Source organism: Lithobates pipiens, unplaced genomic scaffold (genome assembly GCF_037356315.1).
Source record: "Lithobates pipiens isolate NorthernLeopardFrog02 unplaced genomic scaffold, aLitPip1_a1.2 Scaffold_19, whole genome shotgun sequence".
In the NCBI taxonomy this organism is placed as follows: Eukaryota; Metazoa; Chordata; class Amphibia; order Anura; family Ranidae; genus Lithobates; species Lithobates pipiens.
This window is the reverse complement of record NW_027507764.1, coordinates 392482352-392505770: the sequence shown is the minus strand read 5'-3', so window position 1 is coordinate 392505770 and position 23419 is coordinate 392482352. Positions and strand designations below refer to the sequence as shown.

The window sequence follows — 23419 nt, the reverse complement described above, 5'->3', positions numbered from 1 at the left end:
AAAAAAAAAAAAAAAAAAAAAAAAAAAAAAATGGTAGTTGTTCTGCTTCAGGAGACATATTTCCCAATACGGTACTCCCACTCCTTTCTCCATGCTCAATACCTACAATTCTTCTTAGCAAATAGTGAGGACAAAACGAAGGGTGTAGCGATTCTATTTGCGAAAACATGTACATTTAAGATCCTACAGGTACACAAGGACCCCAAGGGTAGGTTTATCTTAGTAAAGGGGGTGTTAGATGACCACTTGTTTTCATTCAGCTCTTAATATACTCCCAATAAGGGCCAGGCAAAATTTTCTCACATAAGGTTTAAACCTTAGGGCCTCTATTGGAAGGACCCAAATTATACCCACCCTACATAAAGGTCATATATATATATATATATATATAAATATATATATATATATATATATATATATATATATATATAATCATGGAAGCTCCAATCTCAACGGAAGAAACCCTAGAGGTGATGAAAAAACGAAAAGGTGACTCGGCCCCTAGCCCCGACGGTTCCTCCACTCAATACTATAAAACGGGGGGGGAATGACCGAGAATCAGAGGTTTCTGGAACAAAATGTTTAATCTTATCCAGAGAGTTTCAGGCCTCCGTTTCAAAATCCCCCCAAATAGGGCTGCTGAATGCCCAAATTCCCAAGATTCCTAAAAATGCTCAAAAATTGATATTGCTTATGCTTCTGGGAGCAAAAATCACAATGGCTAAGGCCTGAAAGCAGCCCACAGTCTCTTTACTGGCCGCCAAGAGAAAGATTTTGTGGATCATGTCCCAAGAAAAAATGGTCAGTACAATAATGGATACCGCAAAAATATTTGAAGCAACATGAGAACCCTGGGAATCTCCCTCATCCCTGGAGTCAATGTGACATGAACAAGCTCTCAAGTTTTTTGTTATACTGGCACCCCCTTCCCGCACCCTCTCTCCACTACTTTCTTCTCCCCCACACACTTTTCTGTTATTATCATAAAGTTTAAGATAGCAAGAGTGTTTGCTCTAACAATCTTGAGTTAGAGTATGCGCCTTCACCATTAACACAATCGCAGGAGCTCACAAGCATTTGTGAGATCTCTGAAGGAAACTGTTCAGACGAGACTCTAGCGGAAGTATGCTCATTACTCACCTTTGGACTCTCACGCATCTCTGGAAACTGCTAGTATTTCCAAGCTGCAAGACCAGTACTGGCCTCCAAGGAGCACTTATTCTATCTTTTGATCCAGTCGGCCCCTGACACAGTGTGAAACCATATGGGGTGTCAGGACCGACAATTGACTTAAGTGCACTTATATGTTATACCCCTGTTCACCTGAAACTCAGGAAGATTCCGTAGTTTGGGGAATAAATGTTGAATGAAATTTGTTTATTCAGTTGACTAGCCCTGTTTAGTCTAGGCTCTGTCTCAATGTGTAATGGCGGCCTTAAGATGTAATGTACTACTTTTCAATAAATCTTTTAAAAATGAAAAAAAAAAAAAAGTAAAGTCACAAATTATTTCCAAGACAAGCTCTGCTGGGCTTCAAAGTGGAGTCAGCTTTGAGACCTCTCAGCCTTTATATATTTAGATCAGTAAAAATTATTGCAAAATCTTGGAAGTCGGCTGTCTTGCCAATCGAACAGCTCAAGCCCATACTTTCCAGAATTATGATTAACAATGTTATGTCAGCGATCTTGAATGACAAAATGAGGATGTTTGAGAAAGTGTGGGGCTTACAGGTGAAGTAACTGACTGGATAGCAGAGATCTATACCCGATTAAAATCATTTCAGGATGGTGGGATTCAGAGTGCGTGGACTTAACCTGCTTTCCCTCTTAACCACCACCCCCCCCCCCACCTCTTTTCCTTGTCCCTTCTCAGTCCTTGCATTTGTATCTTAGGTCTTCTCACCTATTCCTTTTACATTTAGAGAAGCTACTGCTAACTCAGAGTAAAGGCTTGTTTCTATGTGACGAGGGGTGCGGCTTCCCTCCACTGGGGGTATAGGTCCCCTTCTACCAATGAGCTGACCTCAAGTTTGGAAGTGCAATATGAAGTTGCTCTGTCCCTTAGTGTGGAGTAGGCCTGAGATGTGCCGTGTTATTGCACCACATAGTGTCTTGAACAAGACTTTGGGTAACCCCACAGAAACAGTGAATTCTATACTGATTGTGAAGTTTCTTTTGGAAGAAAGCCTATTCTATGGTCTTTTATTTTAAAATTATTTGGACTACTACCCATATGTATGTTTTTTACATTGTGGAAGAGCTGCATTCTTTTTTATTCTCTTTTGTGAAAATACTTCAATTAAAAAAAAATAAAAATAAATAAATTTGAAAACAGAAAAATTACAAAGTGGAAAAAAAAATAAAAAAAAATAAAACCAGCCCAAATGAATCTACATGCAGTGTCTTCTGACCCAACCTTTTCAGTACCCGAGACACAAATCATTCTAGTAGGTTTTTCGTTTCTGGAAGTCTCTGCAAGATAATAGTAGAATCCTACAATAAAGCCTGGAATTGCAAACTGTTTGGGTGCTGTGGGATTACTATGACTATAATTAGAAAAGATTCAGCTGTTAGACGACTACAAAATAAGAAATATTATCTAACATGGTAAGCACTGATGCCAGAGACAGAAAGGGAATATTGAGAAAGATGGCTTAATTTTACTAGTGTTTCCTGATGCCCTTGCATTACTGTTCTTTTTTTTCCCTCGCCTTAAAGTCCCATTCCAGCCATAAAAAAAATAAATCCCTTATAGGGGGGACACCAACAATGCAAGGGTTAATAGCCTGTTAAGCCTAAAAGGTAGAGGAATAATTTGTACCTTATTCCTCACCAGAGTTTTTACACTTGCTATAAATGTGATTAGTCAGCCCAGTGATGACAAGTCGGGTGAGTTCAGGTGTATTTGGACCCTAGTCTGAACCCACCTGAGCTATCCCACAGGAGGCTGTTACTGAAGACTGTAAATCATAAAGTGGCCGAGGCATTCCCTGTCCCACTGCTGCGGGTAAACATGGGGTGTGTATACTCTGACTTTCCCTGTCCCAGAGCGCACGCTGAAGTCACCGGCAGCCTCCAGTGTCAATATCTCCTAAACACAGTAGGTTTATGAGATATTCACTGTGCCTACAGATTAGCCTATAACGCTTACCTGTAGGTACAACTTTGAAAGAAGTTTACTGTTGTTTTAAGGATTGTTTCTCTATATATGCATTAAGGGATGTGGTACCCCACCATACTCATGTGTGAGATTCCATCCATCCTAAAAGCAAAAATGTTTCCATAATAGCCATTTAGAACCCAAATATGCCTGCGCGTATCCCTAATCACAAGGTACAGAGCCACCCCAAACAGCTCTGTACATTGTCTCAGATCACAACCAGTCATGGGCACACCAGTCTGTGTGGGTTTATAAACAGCACTCTACAAAAACCATGTCCATCCCTCTGACAATTTAAAACAGAGTCTCAGTCACTGACAAGTAATCATTTAAATGTACAGTCTGGTGAGATGAGACAAAATAGGGTTCAGTATATTCCTGATAGAAATACTACAAACCCAAATATTAGACGCATCCTGCCCCATATCCTCTTCGCATTATAAAATCATTTTGCATGAACGCTCCTTAAAATTTGTAAAAATATACTGCATTTACTTCCGTTATTCATTCAAAGGCATACCAACTCTGGTGCAGCAGAACAGCTGGGTGTAAAATATATCCATCAGCTATGGTCCTATCATTTGTAAGCATAGAATAGATGGAAAATGGATTACGATTTTGTACATACTATGTCACACAACCATTTTGCCTTGAGGTGTCTACTTTTTTGCCAGCTTTCTTACAAACCTTGCACGCACTGTGCCCTTTGCTTCTTCAGCATATGCCATGGCACTCAATACCGGTTTATTTTTACAGTGAGAAAGCCTTTTGTATTTCACAAAAAGTGCTTAGTGTAGCAGAAAATATAAATATAACACATATAATTGGGCTTTGCTTTTTTACATTTGACACCAAGAAAGGAAGGAGAACCTCTGTCAAGTATGAAAAAAATAAAAAAAATAAAAATCAACTTACTATGTATTTATTCAGTAGACACAGACAGAGAAGCATAATAATTTTATAGAAAAAGGAAAAAATAAAAATAAAAAAAAGTTGCATTTTTGGCATTCTAGAGATCAACAGCAGATACTCCAGGTTTACTGATGAAATGCATTGACTTTTTTTTTTATTTGAGGCTTTATACTTCCACACAAAACAATTCATGAATATTTGTCTTTGAAAAGATAAAAAATATATTCAGCAATGCAAATGAATAATAAAGTGGCTGAGCAATTAAAAAGCACTTACAGTTGTGCTTGTGCTAGCTAAAATACTGCAGCAGACGGGCATATGGTATTTTTTTTTTCGCGTGCGGCAAATATTTTCCTACAATTAAAAATAGTTATGATAATGAAGCGCCTATTAAAATCCCAAACATACAAGGGATTCCAGCCTGTAGGAGTCGGCATCGTGAAAAATGGCCGTAAACACGTCCATTCAAATAAAAAAAAAAAAAAAACACCTGCGCCTTTTTAGCGGTCAACACTAAGAGCTGACTTTTACAATTCCGCAGCCGAGACCATATAAAAGCTGCAAAGGCTTCAATCATCCCACAAGATTGTTTGCCATCAGTAGCTTGAAGAGAACAGAAATTAGACTGCACTTCAAACCTCAATTGACTTAGCTTTTTTTTTTTTTTTTTTACATGATGCAGACTCAAATGTCACCACATAGCAAGGCTAAACAAAAACTGCAACAGGGAATAAAGCTTATGAGCAGTACTAAATCCTCAGCGGACTCTAACAAAGCTTCTGTATTCCTACTATTTATTCCTTGCATCACTTGCCTGATAACGACATATCTTTCGGCCATTTGTGATGCTCTGGGGACTTGACAAATATATGTATGTTGTAGCACATCCATTTGTGAAAGCTCGAGCTGGCCTCGTGTCTGCAGTTTATCTGCGACAGCAATAAATATGCTATAGCCCAGGACCTTATCTAGGTAATAATAAACAGAGGTAGTAAAAGTAATATTATAAGTCTGTGCACCTCTTCAAAAAAAAAATAAAAAAAAAAGGTTCCTTGCAGAGTGGAAAACTAATTTCCAGAGCTAAAACAAAATAAAAAAAAATAAAAAAATAAAAAAAACACACAACTGGGTATCCGAATTTAATTACACGTGTCAACACAAGAGAAAAATGTTGCGAGCTTAATTCACACTGATGCAAAATTCTATTAAATTTGACATCTCGCTTAAAATCCCATATTGTGTGATTTATTTATAATTGTAGATTTCCTCCCTATAGGACTGTGTTATTAATACTGTATAGTCCATCTTCACCCTTCTGACAAATTGAATTTAGTAAGACAACGCAGTGAAAATACATATTAATTGCATGTATCTAGTTCACTTACTCTTGTATAGGCTCTGGAAGTATTTGTTGCGCCCCCCCCCCCCCGGAAGTGATCACACTTGTGTTCATTAGATTACTATAGATAGAGGTAGCATGCTGTACAGAAAAGCTTCTCGTTGGTTCCTAGCATGTGTAAACTGCAGGGTCCGCAGTGAGAAAGTATGAAAATACAGTAAGGCCTTGGACTGCGAGCATAATAATTAGTTCCACAAACATGCGTCTAATCAAAAGCAGTTGTATATCAAAAGCAAAAATTTCCCCATAAAAAATAATGGAAACTCAGATGATTCATTCCACAACCATTTATTCATAAGTCCTTCAGTTTATAGTCCATATAAAAAGATTATAGCAATGTGATCTTGTGTAACCATAAAATGTCCATCCACAAATGGAAGCCTCCACAAGGGGATTAGAAGCAAAATCCAGCAGAAGCTATAGAGTATAAAAGAAGAGAGGCGCCTCCAAGTGTAGCAATATGTTGCTAAATGTTGTATCTTCATTAAAATGTAACCAAGGCTTTTTTTCAGCGGGAACGCGGGGGATACAGTTCCGGCACCTCCAGCAAGCACTGAATGTATGTAGTGGCAATGAGTGTTTGGTTGTGATGCAAAGTCCATTGATACTGGCTGCAGGGGGATCTGTTTTTGCAGGAGAGAAGGAGTTATTGTTGCTGAGGAGGTCAATTGTTGCTGGAGAGGATCTAATTCCGTGGGGGGTGGCGGTGGTTGGGGGTCTTGGATGTCCATAGTTTCTGGGGAGGTCTATTGCAAACGTACCGGTCATATGGTGTGCTCCAGTGCTGCGGTGGGATCGATCCGCCGGGCCCCCAGCCGTTCCATCTTCTCTCGGTCTTCATTCCAGGCCCCGTGCATTCAGTCATTTGATGGGCCAGGCCACAATGTTGTCACTCCCGTGCATGTAGACATGAGTCAAATGCCCGTGGCACGGATCAGGGCTGTTAATGCGCGCTGAGCTGCGCATGCATGGCTTAGTGAATATGACAGCAGACAGGCAGAAGGATGCATTTATGGCAGAAGTGACCAATAGGGTCTCTGCTGTTATTAATACCCTGCCTGTCAGTCATTTGTTTCAAATCAGCTTTACTTTCACTTTAAGATTAAAAGGGTTAGTTCATGGTTTCAGGGGAAAAAAAAAAAAAAAGGAAGGTGAACTAATCTTCCCTATGGTTGGTGGGACAAATTACAGCAGTTCTGTTTGGTCAGGGCTGTTATGACTGTACTGTCCACTTAGCACCGTTCCCTGACATCCCGAGGGAAAGAAGAGGAATCAGAACTGCAGAATCGGGCTGCTTGGACAATTAAACCATCACCCATGGGGTGAAGCTGGCACCTGTGGGGTGGGTTCAATTTATTTTTATTTTTTTAAAGATGAACTAACCCTTTAAAGAAAACCATGTCCATACTTTAAATAAAATGAGCAGCATACATGGATAGCTGACACGCAGAAGCACCTGCACATAGTTGCCCAAAAATATTTAGATCTGGATTAGTTTAAAATATGATTTTCTAGCACTGTGGTCTTCAAATTGTGGCCCTTTGGGCATTATTCCTCCCACTGACAACAACAATGGGGCATAATTCCTGTTACTGACAACAGGACACTATTCCCCCCCCCCATTGACACCAACGATGGGGCACTCGTCTTGCCACTGACACCAACGATGGGGCACTCGTCTTGCCACTGACACCAACGATGGGGCACTCGTCTTGCCACTGACACCAATGATGGGGCACTCGTCTTGCCACTGACACCAATGATGGGGCACTCGTCTTGCCACTGACACCAACGATGGGGCACTCGTCTTGCCACTGACACCAACGATGGGGCACTAGTCTTGCCACTGACACCAACGATGGGGCATTATTCCTCCTACTGACACCAATGATGGGGCACCATTCCTCCCACTGACACCAACCACTAGGCCATATTCCTCCCCTAATGCCAAAGGCGCACCATTTACCCCGACTGATATCAATTTCTACTCCCAATAGCCACCATCAGGCCCCCCTAAAATCTTAAGGACGGTAACCTGGCTCTTGGTTTAGGAAGTTTGGGGACCCCGGCCCAGCATTACAAATACCAACTATAGTTCCTGAAGTTGGGAGATCTGGCCCACTCCTTCCCTTGCACTTCTAACGGGTTAGTACGACCACACATCATTGTAATGAACCAGTTGTGGAGCACAGGAGCACTCCAGGGCTTTAATTTCACAAGGAAAGTGGGTATTTAAATAAAATATCTCCCCAGAGTTTTGGTCTCTCAAAGCAGTTTGCAATGTAGGTGAAATGTGCGGTCTAGATGCATACATTCCAGGATATGTTGCCATTCTACTAGGTTTAAAAATGACTAAACCTTGTTTACTTTGGCAATAGAAGAACTTGTTGATAGAAGGTATAAACTGGATCTGCATGCTAGATGATAAGAGCAATTATATTAATAAATAATTTAACATATTCCAATTTTATATGCTTATGCCGATTAAGGGTGGCTTCATACTGAGCGGCTGCGCTTTGGCCACAGCACAGTGTTCCACAGTATTTGTGCAGGTTAGCTTCAGTTTTCGTTTTGGTGCATTTTCTGAAAGCACACCAAAATCCCAGGACATAATAGTCTTACGAGCAGCTAACCCATACCAAAACGGCGGGTACACTGCACTGGACCCACATTGCAGCCAAATTGCAGCTGGGCAGTGTGAAGCCACCCTCAAGTTTTATTGCACTTGCAACAACCCAATTGCATGTTGTACACAGGACAAGTTTTTAGAGTATACCCCTTTTTTCTAAGGCCCAATAAGGGGAATATCAGAGGCTGTTACTGAACGTTTTCCTGGAGAGGAAAAGAAAAAAAAAAAAAAAAACTGAATAGTTGCCCAAAAGCCAATCAGGCTTCAAGTTTTCCTTGGAATACAACTAAGCTCAATAAAAACGATATTTTAAAAAGTGCAATGACATAGCATCACTGATAACAAATTTCTTGCGAGCTACCATATAATTATCCAAATATTCTGGACAGCCGCTAGCAGTGATCACATCCTGTATGTTCGTGCAGGCCTAGTGAAGCTATTGAAGTGCTGCGCTATCCAATTACGGTTGTGCGACCACTGCATGCACTGGTGTTCGTATGGTCTTGAGCATATAAAATGCTCTGTAAATGTACTCCACTCCTATACGATTAAATCTCGTGACGTGAAAAAAAACTATACACAAATCCATATAAAGTGCATCCACATTAAATGCATAAACATCAACAACCTGTAAATAAATTGTGATCCTATGCGATTTTATTTTGTGACATCATAAAAAAAAAAACAACAACTATATAAAGTGCATCCACATTAATTACGTAAACAGTATTAAAGTGCTAGAATAATACATGAATAGTATAGTGCATTAACGTGCTTTCCGACCAGCCACGGCAGTTATACTAAGGCAGCTTGGCCCCCCGGCACGAGCCATCGTAGCTGTACGTCGGCCGCATTAAGACCACTTAAGGAACAACAATCAGTCTCCTCCCCCAGTTATAAACACTCCCTAGGATACATATTTAACCCCTTGATCACCCCCAAGTGTTAACCCCTTCCCTGCCAAGGACATTTATACAGTAATCAGTGGCTATCTTTAGCTCTGATCGCTGTATAAAATGTCAATGGTACTATATAAATAAAATTTTTATATATATATATATATATATATATATAAAATCTCACACATCACCGCCATTACTAGTAAAAAAATATAATATAAAATTAAAATGCCATAAATCTATCCCCCATTTTGTAGACGCTATAACTTTTGCGCTAGCCAATCAATACACACTTGTGATTTTTTTTTTAACCAAAAATATGTAGAGGAATACATATACCGGTAATAAATAGCAGAGGTGATCGAATACCAACAAAAGAAAGCTCCCTTTGTGGGAAAAAAAAATAAAAAGAACGTAAATTTTGTTTTTGTACAAGGTCGCACGACCACGCAATTGTCAGTTAAACGTCGCAGTGCCATATCGCAAAAAATGGCCTGGTCATTAAGGGGCCAAATATTCCAGGGCTTAAAGAGGAGGGCCGGTTATACAAAAAAAAAAAAAAAAAAAAGTCAGCAGCTGCAAACACTGCAGCTGCTGACTTAATCAACACACTCACCTGTCCAGGGTGCCCGCGATGTCGGCCGCCCGAGGCCGACCCGTCCCTCGGCTCTCGGGTCCCGGTGCTGCCATTCCTTGTAAGGGAAACAGGCAGTGGAGTCTTACGGCTTCACTGCCCGTTTCCTACTGCGCATGCGCGAGTCCCGCAGCTACTGCGCATGCGCGAGTCCCGCAGCGCTTTCTGAATGGGACGCGCTGTGTTCTGGAACACACAGTTCCCAGAACACAGCGCGACTCATTACCCAGAAGACGCCGCGACGAAGACAGAAGATCTCCGCGGAGGAGGAAGAGGAAGATTAGGAGAAAGTGCCTAGCAACAGGCATTTCTGGTAAGTAAAAAAAAATAATTTTTTTCATTTTTTTTTTTTATATTTTTTTGTAATTTTTAATATTTTTTTTGTTTTCAGGGTGGCCCTCCACTTTAAGTGGTTAAATTGCAGCATAGCAAAGATTTAAGGATAAAGAAGCTGCATACTCAAACAAATAAATCAGAATATCACTTTAATGCTAAGATTACAATTAGGATTGAGGGAGGTTAGAGTTAGGCTTGTGTTTGTCTAGTCAAAACCTTTTTTTTTCCTTTTTGTTTGAATAGAGATGGAAAGAGTTAGAATCCCTGTCACGTTTCCAACCCTATTCAGGTCTCTAAGATAATTACCCTCACTTCCTGTTCTGCTGACTAAGTTTAGGCCTCTTTCAGATGGGCTCTGACACCTGTAATAGGTGATTGAGTTTCATGTTCATGTGGCTTCAAGGATATTTAAAAGGTTTGTTTTTGTTTTTTAACAAACACGTCATTTGGTTTTGCACAGAGTGACCCTGATCCTCCTCTTCTGGGGTCCCTCAGCGGTGCTCCTGGCTCCTCCTCTTGAGTGCCCCGTTGGAGAGCCGCTCTCCCTCTGGGCACTCCTGCGGGCACGCTCCCATGTCCTACTGCCACGTCCATTGACGGACAGCAGGACTCGGCCAATTCCCCCCCCCCCCCATGTCTTTGGATTTGAGTGACAGCAGTGGGGGCCAATGGCTGCACTGCTATCAATCTATCCAATCAGGACGCGAGACACCGGGTTCCGGTAAGTAAAAGAGGGGCTCTGCTGCATCACAGGAGGTTTTTCACCTTAATGCATAGAATGCATTAAGGTGAAAAACCCTGAGGGTTTACAACCCCTTTCAGCCTCCAGATGTATGAAGCCAGCATATTCATGTCTATGAGGATAAAGCACAATGCTCCTCGTCCCATTTTGACAGCTGTGCAAGTGACTCAACACAGACACTGGGTTCAAGGGTGCTCATCCACACTCACATGGCTGTCAAATTTAGATGAGCAACTATATCCGAGCATCTACTGTGCCCCCATAGACATAGATAGGCTGCCTACACCTGGCAGCCAAGACCACATACTGTATAAACCAGGAACTCACTCACAGACTACGGTGAAAGCACTTGTCTAAATGAGGCCTTAAACAGACAGGAAGTGAAGGTAATGCAACACAGATAGACATAAAATTTCTTTACAAGACTATTTAAAAGGTTAAAACCCGTCAGATTTTTAATTTCTGTCTCTGCTGCAAATTCCACCCCTTCCCCCTAGTGCCTGGATAAAAGGTGGAGATGATGTTTCAAACAGTATTCTAATGGACAAATTTGAGACTTACCATTCATTTGAGGAGAGCACATGCTTATCAGTTGAAGTTATGGTCAGCCATGGAAATGTGGAAAACTTCAAGCATGTGGCTTTACACTGATATACTGTTTGGAGACATAAAAAGGTATAAAACAAATTATAGCATGGCAGTTTGTAAACAATGAAATACATTTTAAATGGGTTAAAGTAACAGTGTTGTGTTACCCACTGCAGCCTTGATTCAACAAACAATGGAAAGCTGCACCCTCTTTTAATACGATTCTACTCTGCCTTTGTCTGATAGACATTAGGAGTCCTAAAATAGAAAAGGGGTACCATGTACACACCTTACAGACCTGGGAAACAGAGGTCTGATGTTGACAAGCCCACGAACCACCAACTTTTCTGGTGGGGCAGGCCTTCACAGGAAGGCCTAGGAACACTACCTTTCAGGTCAAATGCCTGCGTGAGGACTTGTCAACTCCACCTAGCATTTGTGGATTGAGGCAGAATGTCGCCTACACAAGCCTTCAGCAACACGAACAAGGCAATAGATTGAGAAACTGAGGCAACATTATGTCCTGATAAAACGCCAAGACCACCTTTGACAGAAAGAAAGAAATTTCCTAGTCTTGAAACAACCTTGCCCAATACAAGAAAAGGTTCCAAAGCCGTAAGCTCTGACACCATCCAAATAAAAGGTGATTGCCATGACAAAGTCAACCCTACGTGACAGGAGAGGGAGAGAAATATCCTGAATACATTCAAACATTGGTTTCTTAACCGGTTCCCGACCAGCGCACGACGATGTACGTCGACAGAATGGCACGGGCAGGCATATTGGCGTACAGGTACGTCCAATATTCAATGCCGCCCTGCCATCAATGCGCTGGTCGGGACCCCCGCGAGTCCGGTCGCGGGACCTGCGGACTTGATCGCCGCGGGCATCCCCGCGATCGTCTCACGGGACGGCTGAATGGAGGAAATGCCGTGTAAACAGCATTTCTCCATTCTGCCTAGCAACTAGTGACGCTGATCTCTGCTCCATGTGATTGGAGCAGAGATCAGTGTTCACTAAATGAAAGCCCAACCCCCCCACAGTTAATAACACACCCCTAGGAACACTTAACCCCTACACTGCCACCCACTGGTTAACCCCTTCACTGCCAGTGTCATTTACACAGGAATCACTGCATTTATATAGCAGTGATTGCTGTATAAATGACAATGGTCCCAAAAATGTCCGATGGGTCCCCCACAATGTCGCAGTCACAAAAAAAAAAAAAAAAAAAAAAAAAAAAAAAAAAAAAAAAAAAAAAAAAAAATCGCTGATCGCCGCCATTACTAGTAAAAAAAATAAAAAAAAAAATAATAAAATTAATAAAAATGCTATAAAACTATCCCTATTTTGTAAACGTTATAACTTTTGCGCAAACCAATCAATAATCGCTTATTGCGATTTTTTTTACCAAAAATATGTAGAAGAATACGTATCGGCCTAAACTGAGGGGAAAAAAAAATGTTTTTTTATATATTTTTGGGGGATATTTATTATAACAAAAAGTAAAAAATAATGCGTTTTTTTCAAAATTGTCGCTCTATTTTTGTTTATAGCGCAAAAAATAAAAACCGCAGGGGTGATCAAATACCACCAAAAGAAAGCTCTATTTGTGGGGAAAAAAGGACGTCAATTTTGTTTGGGAGCCATGTCGCACGACCGCGCAATTGTCAGTTAAAGCGACGCAGTGCCGAATCGCAAAAAGTGGTCTGGTCTTTGACCAGCAAAATGGTCCGGTCTGTAAGTGGTTAAGGACTGACAACAGCAGACTGAGGTCTCATGGAGTTAGTGGGGAGTGTACTGGGGGAACAATGTAAGCCACCCGTTGCGCAAAGGCTCTGCCTAAGGAGCACACCTGGCCTTTATCTATTGTTATACAGTATGTGCTTCCACTATGAGGACACTAGAAAATTTTGAGTCAAGACCACAGTATACACAGATGTGGGCACTGTGGCTTATGCATATGTTTGCAAATATGTGCAAAGGTTTTTAACGTAAACAACTATTAAACGGGGTCAATTTGGATGTTTTACAAGCTGGCAACTGTGGTGGAAGAGAGTAAGGAAGAGTGGGGGGGGGGGGAAGGAACGACAAGTGGAGGGGGAGTTAATCCTGTCCCTAAAACCACGGTAATGAAGGTGAAATATAGGGTGGTGGAGATAAGCATCCCTAATGAAAAACAGGCCACAAATCCCCTCAGATGGAGGATGGAGGAAACTACTGACTGTACAGATTCCATACCGAACTTTTGAACATGCAAGAGCTTCAGGCCCAGATTGGGCCACACACTGCCATTGGGCTTAGGCATCGTGAAAAAACTAGAATAACTTTGAAATGCCCCTGAAAGCGCAACTCTTCCAGAACAGCGAACATTGCTGCTTTTTTGGGGGGATGAAGTAGACAAGTTCAACTGCATGAAGTATGGAAAAGTTAAGACATGAAACTCCAGCTTGTAGCCTCTGGATACGGTTTTAAACCAAGGCATCAGAGATGTCTTGGGCCTTTAGGCCCTGAAGGCCGCCATACACCCCTCCACTTGCAGATGCGAGGCACTTCTTAATTGAAAAGGCTTGGGGCTACATACTTTTTCTAATAAGATGTTTTCTGTTTCATCTCAGAGTCCCGAAATGAACAGAGACAAGTCCATCACCTACAAACACTAGCAAAAAAGTGGAGGCACTACTGACAATGGGAGAGGCTATGTTGGGCAGTGTAATACTTTGCTATTTGCCCATGAACAGTCTCTCAAGATCCTCACATCCAGTGCAGTCCTAGTAGGACCGCATTGGTCTTGATGATGTTAGAATATCGTAGACCACAAAAAGAGGCTGCAGCAACCAATCTAACATTGCAAAGGAGCCTGTTGAGCAGAAAATCATGTAAGAGAACTTCTGTACCTGGTACCTCTAGACATAGATGTACAGTTAAGCCTTGCAGTACAGATGTAGCCCCACTGCAAGGAAGGACTTTTAGCTTTCCCAAAGTTTGGAATATGTAAAACAACAAGAAATATAAATAGCATCATACACACAGAGCATCAGTTGTATTAGATTTATGGAGGCACAGACAGGGATTATGAGATTTAATAAAGAAGGAGGCCTGTCACTTAATAGAGACTAATAAATTCCACCCCTGAAAATCTGGTGTCTGCAGCGACATACAACTTGCATACAAATGGACCTACAGTATACTTTCAGTCCATCTCTAATCAGCTGGGCTGGATGACAATTTCAGGTGATAGTGAAACCATTCCATTTTAGTGATGTTACCATGGCTAGGTCCATTGTCGCCTAGAGGCGATTCAGTTCGCATTGTGCGCTATACAAGTATTTCATTCATTCATTGTAGAACAAAACCTAACATTCATTTATTGCACTGCTAATTCTGTAAGTTTCTATAATCCATTGCAACCAGATGGAGCAAATTGCTTGTGCCTGTAGCTGAGGATGTAGCATGTATTTGTATATCCCCGTAATGTACCCCGGCTTAAAGTGTTGCATAAAAAAATAAAAATAAGTGAAAACCGCCCCACCCCTTGTTCCCCACGATTCTGATCACCTCTCCCGATGACATTGTTGTGACGAAACGCACAGAGAAGAGCATACAGTGTCATTGCATCACTTCCGTTGATCCGTTGCAGCATATCAAGGACTAATACATTTTTTGCACATGTCACTTTTTGCTGAATCATTAATGGACTTCTGAATTACAGCACTTGTCACTTTAATGGGTTTTTTTGCACTACTTTATGAATTTATCTTTTATTTTAAACATTTAAATTAGATTTGGCACATTTGTTTTATTGCATGAATATTTATTGAAGTTACAGCTGGTATTGACTTCATATTTACAATACCTTTCATATAATTTCAGCAGCACATAGATGTGTGTAATAACCAGACCAGGCAGGACTAGTTTACATTCTTTGTTTTTTGCACACTCGCGCTGAAGCTCATATTGTAGCGCACATAAGTACATTTTTTTTATTTTTTTTTATTTTTTATCATAAGCAGCACCACACCCACTCTACAATCCCTACTTTGATTCGGATTAGTGACGGCATAGTGAATTGCTCCGGTCTGTCCCAGAAATGTTGCAGAGAGAAAAGCAGGGATTTCATATCCCTGGACTGTGTACAATGTTTACATATCAAAAAAGCCAGGGCATTGTAAATCTTTACATAGTTGCCATTGGTCCAGCTTGAAACAATGTAACTACATACAGTGCCTTGGAAAAGTATTCACACCCCTTGAAATTTTCTATATTTTGTCATGTTACAACCAAAAATGTAAATGTATTTTATTGGGATTTTATTTTATACCAACACAAAGTGACACATAATTATATCTATACATACACACGCAAATATACACACACACACACACACACACACACACTTTCATACAGTGTCCAAATATGTCAATAGTGACTGTGCTGAAAAACAATGCTGTAAGTGATTTAAATCATATAACAAAGTGCTCATGTGCATGTAAGTAGTATTATATAAAGGTCTGTGTAATTCAAAAGCTGTGATCCAAGCCGTGCCAAGGTGTCATCACTCAGATGCCCCCATTGGGTAATAAATTCTCACCCTGGAGGGAAAGTTTATTAGAAAATAAAACCACAAAATAGGGATACTAACAATGATATGGGTACATGTATAGTTCTAGATTTTACATTTACAGAATAAAAGAGGTAGAAAAAATCATCCAGAAATACTGGACTGTTTTGAAGCAGGATGTGCTTCTCAAAAGGAAGCTCACCAGATAGACCAAGGATTGTATATAGACTGGCACTGAATCTAATGCCGCGTACACATGACCGGACTAGGTCCGACGGTCTTCCCGACGAACTTTCCAAATGAACGGACTTGGCCACACACAATCATACCAAAGTCAGATGGATTCGAAAGTGATGACGTACGTCCGGACTAGGATAAGGAAGTTCATAGCCAGTAGCCAATAGCTGCCCTTATGTCAGTTTTTGTCCAGACTAGCATACACACGAACGGATTTCTCGATAGGAACTGGGTCCGGTGGAAAAATTTGAAACATGTTCTATTTCTAAAGTCTGTCAGATTTGGACAGCAAAGGTCTTATGGAGCCCACACACGATCAAATTTTCAGATGGATGCGGCATAAGAGCCCAGTGCCCAGCCCACCCAAGTGCTGTATCAATCAATCACTGTCATTTTCAAAACACTAAACACATAACTGCAGCATTCACAGAGTCAGGTCTGATCCCTGCGAACGCTAACAGTTTTTTTGGTAGCGTTTGAATCAGTCGCCAACAGTCAGAAGCTTTATCTGTGAGTCTCGCTACTATACCTGTAAATTTAAAATGTCAAAATTGAAGGTATAGTAGTGAAGAGGCCTACACGTTTCTGAGCATGACAGATAGTGAAGAGGAAGTCACTCATCTGTCAGATTCAGGCTCAGAATACGAACCGGTAGACAGCAGTGGAACCCTGACAGATAGCTCTGACGACTGAGTTGTGAGCTCCGACTACTGAGTTGTGGTCCCTGCCAAGGTCAGGCGTACCAGACCCCGTTCTCCTGCTGTCAGAGTCCCAGAGGGCCTGGCTGGCCGGCCGGCCCGCTCCTCCTTCAGCAACACATGAAACAAAACTCTCATGCGCCAGATGGTCCAGTGCGGCACCCGCTATAGAGAAAGTCAGAGAAGCCTCACTATAGAGAAGGAGAAAGAGCTTAGTAGTCTGAGGCCCCGCCACCTTTCCCTAGCAGCAACCCTACCCCCCTTCCACCAGTAAAGCGGACTCTTTTCCTCAGCTCAGTCCACACAGTGAACACAAGCAGCACTGTGACAGGGCAGAGAGGCAAGCTGTGGGCTGTCAGTATCTCCCCCGCATCCCCTCACCTTTCTCCTGTCAGCAGTGAAGAGAGAGCGGCTCTCACCTGGTTTGCCGCTTAGCTCATTGCTCGGTCTGTTTCCCTCCCCATTGGCCACAGCAAAGCCAATCTAAAGAGACTAGGGTCTAGGGGAGCATCTTGTAGTCCCAGAAGATTGACTGTCCAATTGTTGTGCACAGGCAGCAGACTTCAGCTCCCAGTATGCACTCTGCTGGGGGAGAGAGAAAGCCTGGAACCCAGGAAGAAGCTGAGGGAGTGATTGCTACAGGGGACAAGGAAAAAGAGGTCTGTGCTGGGGAAAGCCAGAGAGGGAGCCACACTATACCTGTGACATTGGAGAGGGAGCCACACTATACCTGTGACATTGGAGAGGGAGCCACACTATACCTGTGACATTGGAGAGGGAGCCACACTATACCTGTGACATTGGAGAGGGAGCCACGCTGTACCAATCGCCACCAGAGAGGGAGCCACGCTGTACCATCGCCACCAGAAAGGGAGCCACACTGTACCATCGCCACCAGAAAGGGAGCCACACTGTACCATCGCCACCAGAAAGGGAGCCACACTGTACCATCGCCACCAGAAAGGGAGCCACACTGTACCATCGCCACCAGAAAGGGAGCCACACTGTACCACTGCCAACAGAGAGGGGGCCACGCTGTACCACTGCCAACAGAGAGGGGGCCACGCTGTACCACTGCCAACAGAGAGGGGGCCACGCTGTACCACTGCCAACAGAGAGGGGGCCACGCTGCCCATAGGGAGAAAGACTGAGCCACTGCCATGGTACAGACATGCTACACTACTGACCAGAGTCAGCCTGGGCAACCCAGAGTGAGCAAACGTCCAGCCGGAGGGATCGCTGCTGCTGGGCGGGCCCTGAGGAATGTTGGTGGTCAGGCCCCGGGGGGCCCAGGCCTAAAGCTGTGCAAGGGCCCCAAAATTTCTGATGGCTGCCCTGCATCCAGCACTGAAGTAGCACGTGTTGACGTGGCGAATGCAGTGCAGGTCAAGCTGGCAAGGAGGCTAGCATGAGTAGTGTCCAGCTGCCACCAAGAAGATAAAGACAGGCCCGTTGAGCCCGCAGTGCCCTTCCTGCTGCATTCACCAATCCCAACTCAGAGCCCACCACTTCTGCAGCACCTGTACCTCCCTCATTCACTGGCCAAACTGGAATTCAGTTTTTATTCACAGTTTTACACCGAAGATGGCTATAGCTCTATTGTGGACCAAAGCAATTTATATGCTGGTCAATTCATCGCCGCCAATGCCGAGCTGATCCTTGCCAGAGAATGAAAACCAATTATGGTTTCCAAATTTAAAACCTTCCTGGGCCTATCCCTCCTAATGGGCATAACTAAAAAGAGCGAGTCATATTAGTCCACCAACCCAATTCACCATATGACCATGTTCTCTGCCTCTGCCAACACATGCAGTTCATGCATTTCCACAATAATGAACTCTGTCATCCTCGGGGTGACCCTGAATTTGATCGGCTCTACAAAATTTGGCCCCTCATAAACCACTTCAACCAACATTTTGCCACCTTGTTTACTCCCCATCAAGTTGTCTGATTGACGAGACCCTGATTAAGGCACGATTCACACCTATGCATTTTTAATCCTTTTTGCATTTTTCAGATTTTCACTACAGTCAATTTAACATGGTATCTACCCTTGTTTGGAGGGGTGGACCTCAACGACCAGTTGTTGGCGCCATACTCAATTGCCCGTAAGGCCAGACGCTGGTAAAAAAGTGTCTGTATATTTATTTCAATTTCAATTGGCTCTGCTGAATCCTTCCTTAAATTCCAGGAAGAAATCATCACAGCCCTTCTGTTTCCAGATGGTGCTCTGGCCCAACTTCCCAGTGCAAATGCAGTAAGCCGGCTGCACAGGAGGCATTTTCCGCATGTCCTTTCTGGTACCCCTACCCAAAGAAACTGCCAAAGAAGATGTGTCTGTAGAAAGCACAGATATAGGCGTGACACCCGCTTTTATTGTCCCTCCTATCCTGACCAACCTGGTCTTTGCATTGGTGACTGTTGCGAACGCTATTACACCACATACTAGTTGAGTATTAGCGTAGGGTAAAGCACCACACAGTTCTTCATCACACGTACACAGGGTCTTGAAAGATGTGATGGTCATCACATTTGAGACCCTAATTTGCAACGTTCAGTTTACAGTTTTTATAAAAGTGAAAAAAGTGGGAAACAAAATGGCAAAAAAATAGTTGTGGTTGTATTTTTCTTCTCTCACATGTTCACCCTCTGTCTGCTCACTATTGTTCCATATCTATTGTTCTCTCCGTTTTATTTTTACTATGTTTTATTGTATTTGCTTTGCAGGTATGGTATAGGCAGGCATACTGTAATGTTTGTTTTATTGCTAATCATTTGCTTAGCTGCCGCACAGGGTTTTTTTTTTTTTTTTTTTTTTTTTTTATCTTCACAACAAATGTTTGCTCCCACGATACATAAAGCCATGACTCCAGTGCTGTCGGAGGTGATTTCACCACCACAGTTAAAAAAAAAAAAAAAAAAAAAAAAAAAAAGGGGGGGGGGGGGTTCATATATGACCATCATTACAAGTGGGTGGATGAAGGGCAGTATTCTAATGGTGGGCATACCGACCGATCAATCATGTTTTTCGTTAAGCCCACAGGCTGCATGAAAAAAAAAAAAAAAAAAAAACACACACACACACACACACACACACACACACACACACACACACACACACACACACACACACACACACACACACACACACACACACACACACACACTACAATGTATGCCCAACAAGGGCCAGCAACATGCCTGCAGGTTTAGGTATCATCTCGGTATCATTCTTTTCAGCCAGTGGTCGGCTTTCTTGTAAAAGCAATCCTAGTGGCTAATTAGGAGGGAACATCTCCACCCCCCCCCCCCCTCCCACAGTCTTCCATGGTTTTCTCGGGCTCTCCTGTCCCAACAGGGAACCTGAGAATGCAGCCGGTGGTTCCACCAGCTGACCATAGAGTTGATCAGAGACCAGAATGGCTTCAATCATTTTTATATCCTAAGAAAGCTGAAGCTACAAGCATTTTGTGACTTCAGTTTTTCCAGATATAAACAGCGCTATTTGGGAAATTGGCACAGCATTTTACCACACCGATCTTGGTGTGGTCAGATGCTTTGAGGGCAGAGGGGAGATCTAGGGTCTAATAGACCCCATTTTTATATATCTATTTTTTTTTTATTTATTTTTTTTTAAAAGGAGTACCCGTCACTACCGATTGCCATCATCGGGGATATTTGCATTCCCTGAGATAATAATAATAAAAAAAAAAAAAAGAAACAAAAGCACCCCTGTCCCCCCCATGCTCACTCGCAAAGGCGCACGCAAGAGTCAGTCTGGTGTCATATGTAAACAGCAATTGTACCATGCATGTGAGGTATAGAATAAAAAGATAATTTTAACCAACTAGTATGATAGGTTATCCCTTTCCATAATAACTATAGTTAATATTTATTTTTTTATATATTTTTTTTTTTAAACGTAGTGCCATACCTCCAGTTTCGTCTGGCTTGATTTCTGCAGGTTGAAGCCTTAAAGCATCTTGTTGAAAATATCCAGCAGATCCATCATCGCAATGCTGTATAGCTAAAGAAAAAAAAAAACAAAAAAAAAAAAAAAAAACACACAACAGTTGTAGCTCTAAAAGTACATTGTGTCCCCTGGCACAGATATGTAGTCAGACATTGTATTGGCAGTGTATATTTTTAGCAAGACATTTCTGGGAGGAAAAATAGTATAACTACTAGAGCAATCTTTAAAATCACCATTGAGAGTCCATACACAGCATGCTATGCTAAAAACAACTAATTATCATTTCAAGTCCAATAAAAATTATTCTGTCTCTTCAAACAAAAATAACTAAAGCTACATAAAGAGTTATTTTTTTAGCTTTGAAAATGGCAGAAAAGAATAAGAATCTCGGACAAGAATGTATTGCGGCCTGTCCCCCCAAACCCCCCCCCCCCCCCCCCCACGTTTCCCATCCTGTCTTGACCCAGAGACACAATAAGAAGTGAAAGAAAATCTTGCCAAAGATGAGAGCTCTCTTTTGAGAGAGCTCTCATATATTATATTATATTATATATATATAATTTTTTTTTCTAAAATGTAGGTGGAGGCAAGAAAATTTCACAGTTTCCCCAGAAATTGTAGCTTTTCTAGTTCTATAAAGAATCGTTGATATTTGCAAAGAAAACAAAGAATAAGTCCTTAAATTTAAAGAGCATTGGTCATTTCAGATACATCATGGCAGTGCCCGTTAGCGGGCATCCACTCACCTGCTGCCGCCTCGTCCCTCACCTTGTTGTGTCACTGCCGCATTACCAGCATTTGGGCGTGTGTGTTTAGCAATGGGGTGCTTTTCATTTCTTAATCACTTCAGCCCCAGGAAGGAAGCATTTACTCCCTTTAAAGTGATTGTAAACCTCCCTGCAGTACTTGTACCTATAGGCAAGACTTATTTACACTATCTTTAGGTAAGCCTAAAATATCTCCTAAACATAAGCTCTGAAGGAACGGCCGCCCGTGCCATTTCTTCAGAAGCGAGTGCTGTGACTGGCGCCTCCCACGAGAACGTGCCAGTCACATAACCGCAGCCTCAGAAGAAACATTTGGATGCGGCCTGCAGCAGAGACAGAGTGGGCTTCATTTGCAGGTAAGTGTCACATAATGCGCTAGTATACAATGTATATTAGCACACTATGCCTTTATGTTGCAGGGAAGGGGAAAACGTTTTTTCCCCTGCATGGTTTTCCTTACTCTTTAATGACCAGGCCATTTTTTGCCTTTTAACTGACAATTGCGTGCGCGTGCAACTCTGTACCGAAATAAAATTGTATAATGTTTTGTTTTTCCCCCCCCACACATGGAGCTTTTTTTGGGTGGTATTTTACCACCTCTGCGTTTATTTTTTGCGCTATCAAACAAAAAGCGACAATTTTGAAAAAAAATATCCATCAGCTTAGGCCGATATATATTCTTCTACATTTTTTTTTTTTATATATTTTTTTTTTAACCAAAAATATTGCAATAGGTGTATATTGATTGGTTTGCGCAAAAGTCATGTGCACAAAACTATGTAATAGATTTTAGGGACTCATTTCTTTTTACTAGTAATGGCTGCGATCTTTGCGGTGGACAAATGACCCCAAATTACACTTTTTGGGGACCAGTGACATTTCATTGATCAGTGCTATAAAAATGCACTGATCAATGTAAGACACTGGCAGGGAAGGGGTTAACACTAGGGGGTGATCAAGGGGTTAAGTGTGTTCCCTGGGTGTGTTCTAACTGTAGGGGGGGGGGGGCTCACTGGGACATGACAGACATCATTAGGAACAGAAGTTCTGACATATCCCCTGTCAGAACGGGGATCCGCTTGTTTACACCTCATCTGCCATGTATCTGCACAACCCTCTATTTTGTCAAGGTCTTAATGTAATAATGATACATGCTGTGCCAACATTTCTTTCCCTGCATGATTGGGTATCATCAGCAAACACTGACATTAAGCTCTTGCTTCCATATCAGTAATACACAAACTGAACAACAGCACTGGTCCCAAACCAAAACCCTGGGTCACACCACGCACCTTTAGACCATTCAGAGAATGAGTATGTATCACTACTCTCTGAAAAAAAAGACAACACAAGAGAGCGCACGTCCGCCCCAGTGTAATACCGTATATTTAAAATGATAAAAGCACTTGTAGTAAATGCACCTATATTTGTAAAACAAGATAGCAGCATGTGTGTAGACCCTCCTCTCATGGGCTGTCTCTGTAAGATGTGAAGACACCTGACGAACACTGTCAGTATATGACTGGCGTTCCCGCTTTACTGCGCTCTCGCCCCGGAGCAGCTGGGGGCGTGTGATGATAGAAGCCAGCCGTGACAAAGGGAGAGGTGGATGTCTACATACTGGGGTTGCTATGGCAATGCGCTTCGGATGCGTGGCCTTCTGCATCTCCCAAAAGATACCAAGCTCATGACAGGTAGACAGGGATAAATCACAGGAAACGTGCATGCATTGCAAAGATGAACTAAATAGGATTTATTTTTATTTTTATTGTGCCTAGACAAACACTTAAAGTGGAACCTTCCCAAGAACTTGATGAAAAATAATGTTCTTTAGCAAGGAACATATTTCAAATTAATTATTATACCAAAAAAAATAAAAAAAATA

At 42.1% G+C, this 23419-nt stretch overlaps 1 protein-coding gene across 1 annotated transcript in view; it reads right to left on the bottom strand.

The window, feature by feature from the left end:
* Window positions 1-23419, bottom strand: part of RTTN (rotatin) — a 314933-nt gene that overhangs the window by 271685 nt on the left and 19829 nt on the right. The window contains exons 5-6 of the mRNA XM_077492379.1: window positions 20729-20821; window positions 11272-11365 (exon numbers count right to left, since the gene is read on the bottom strand). Of these exons, the coding sequence (XP_077348505.1) occupies window positions 11272-11365; window positions 20729-20821 (187 nt within the window). The remainder of the gene's footprint in view (window positions 1-11271; window positions 11366-20728; window positions 20822-23419) is intronic.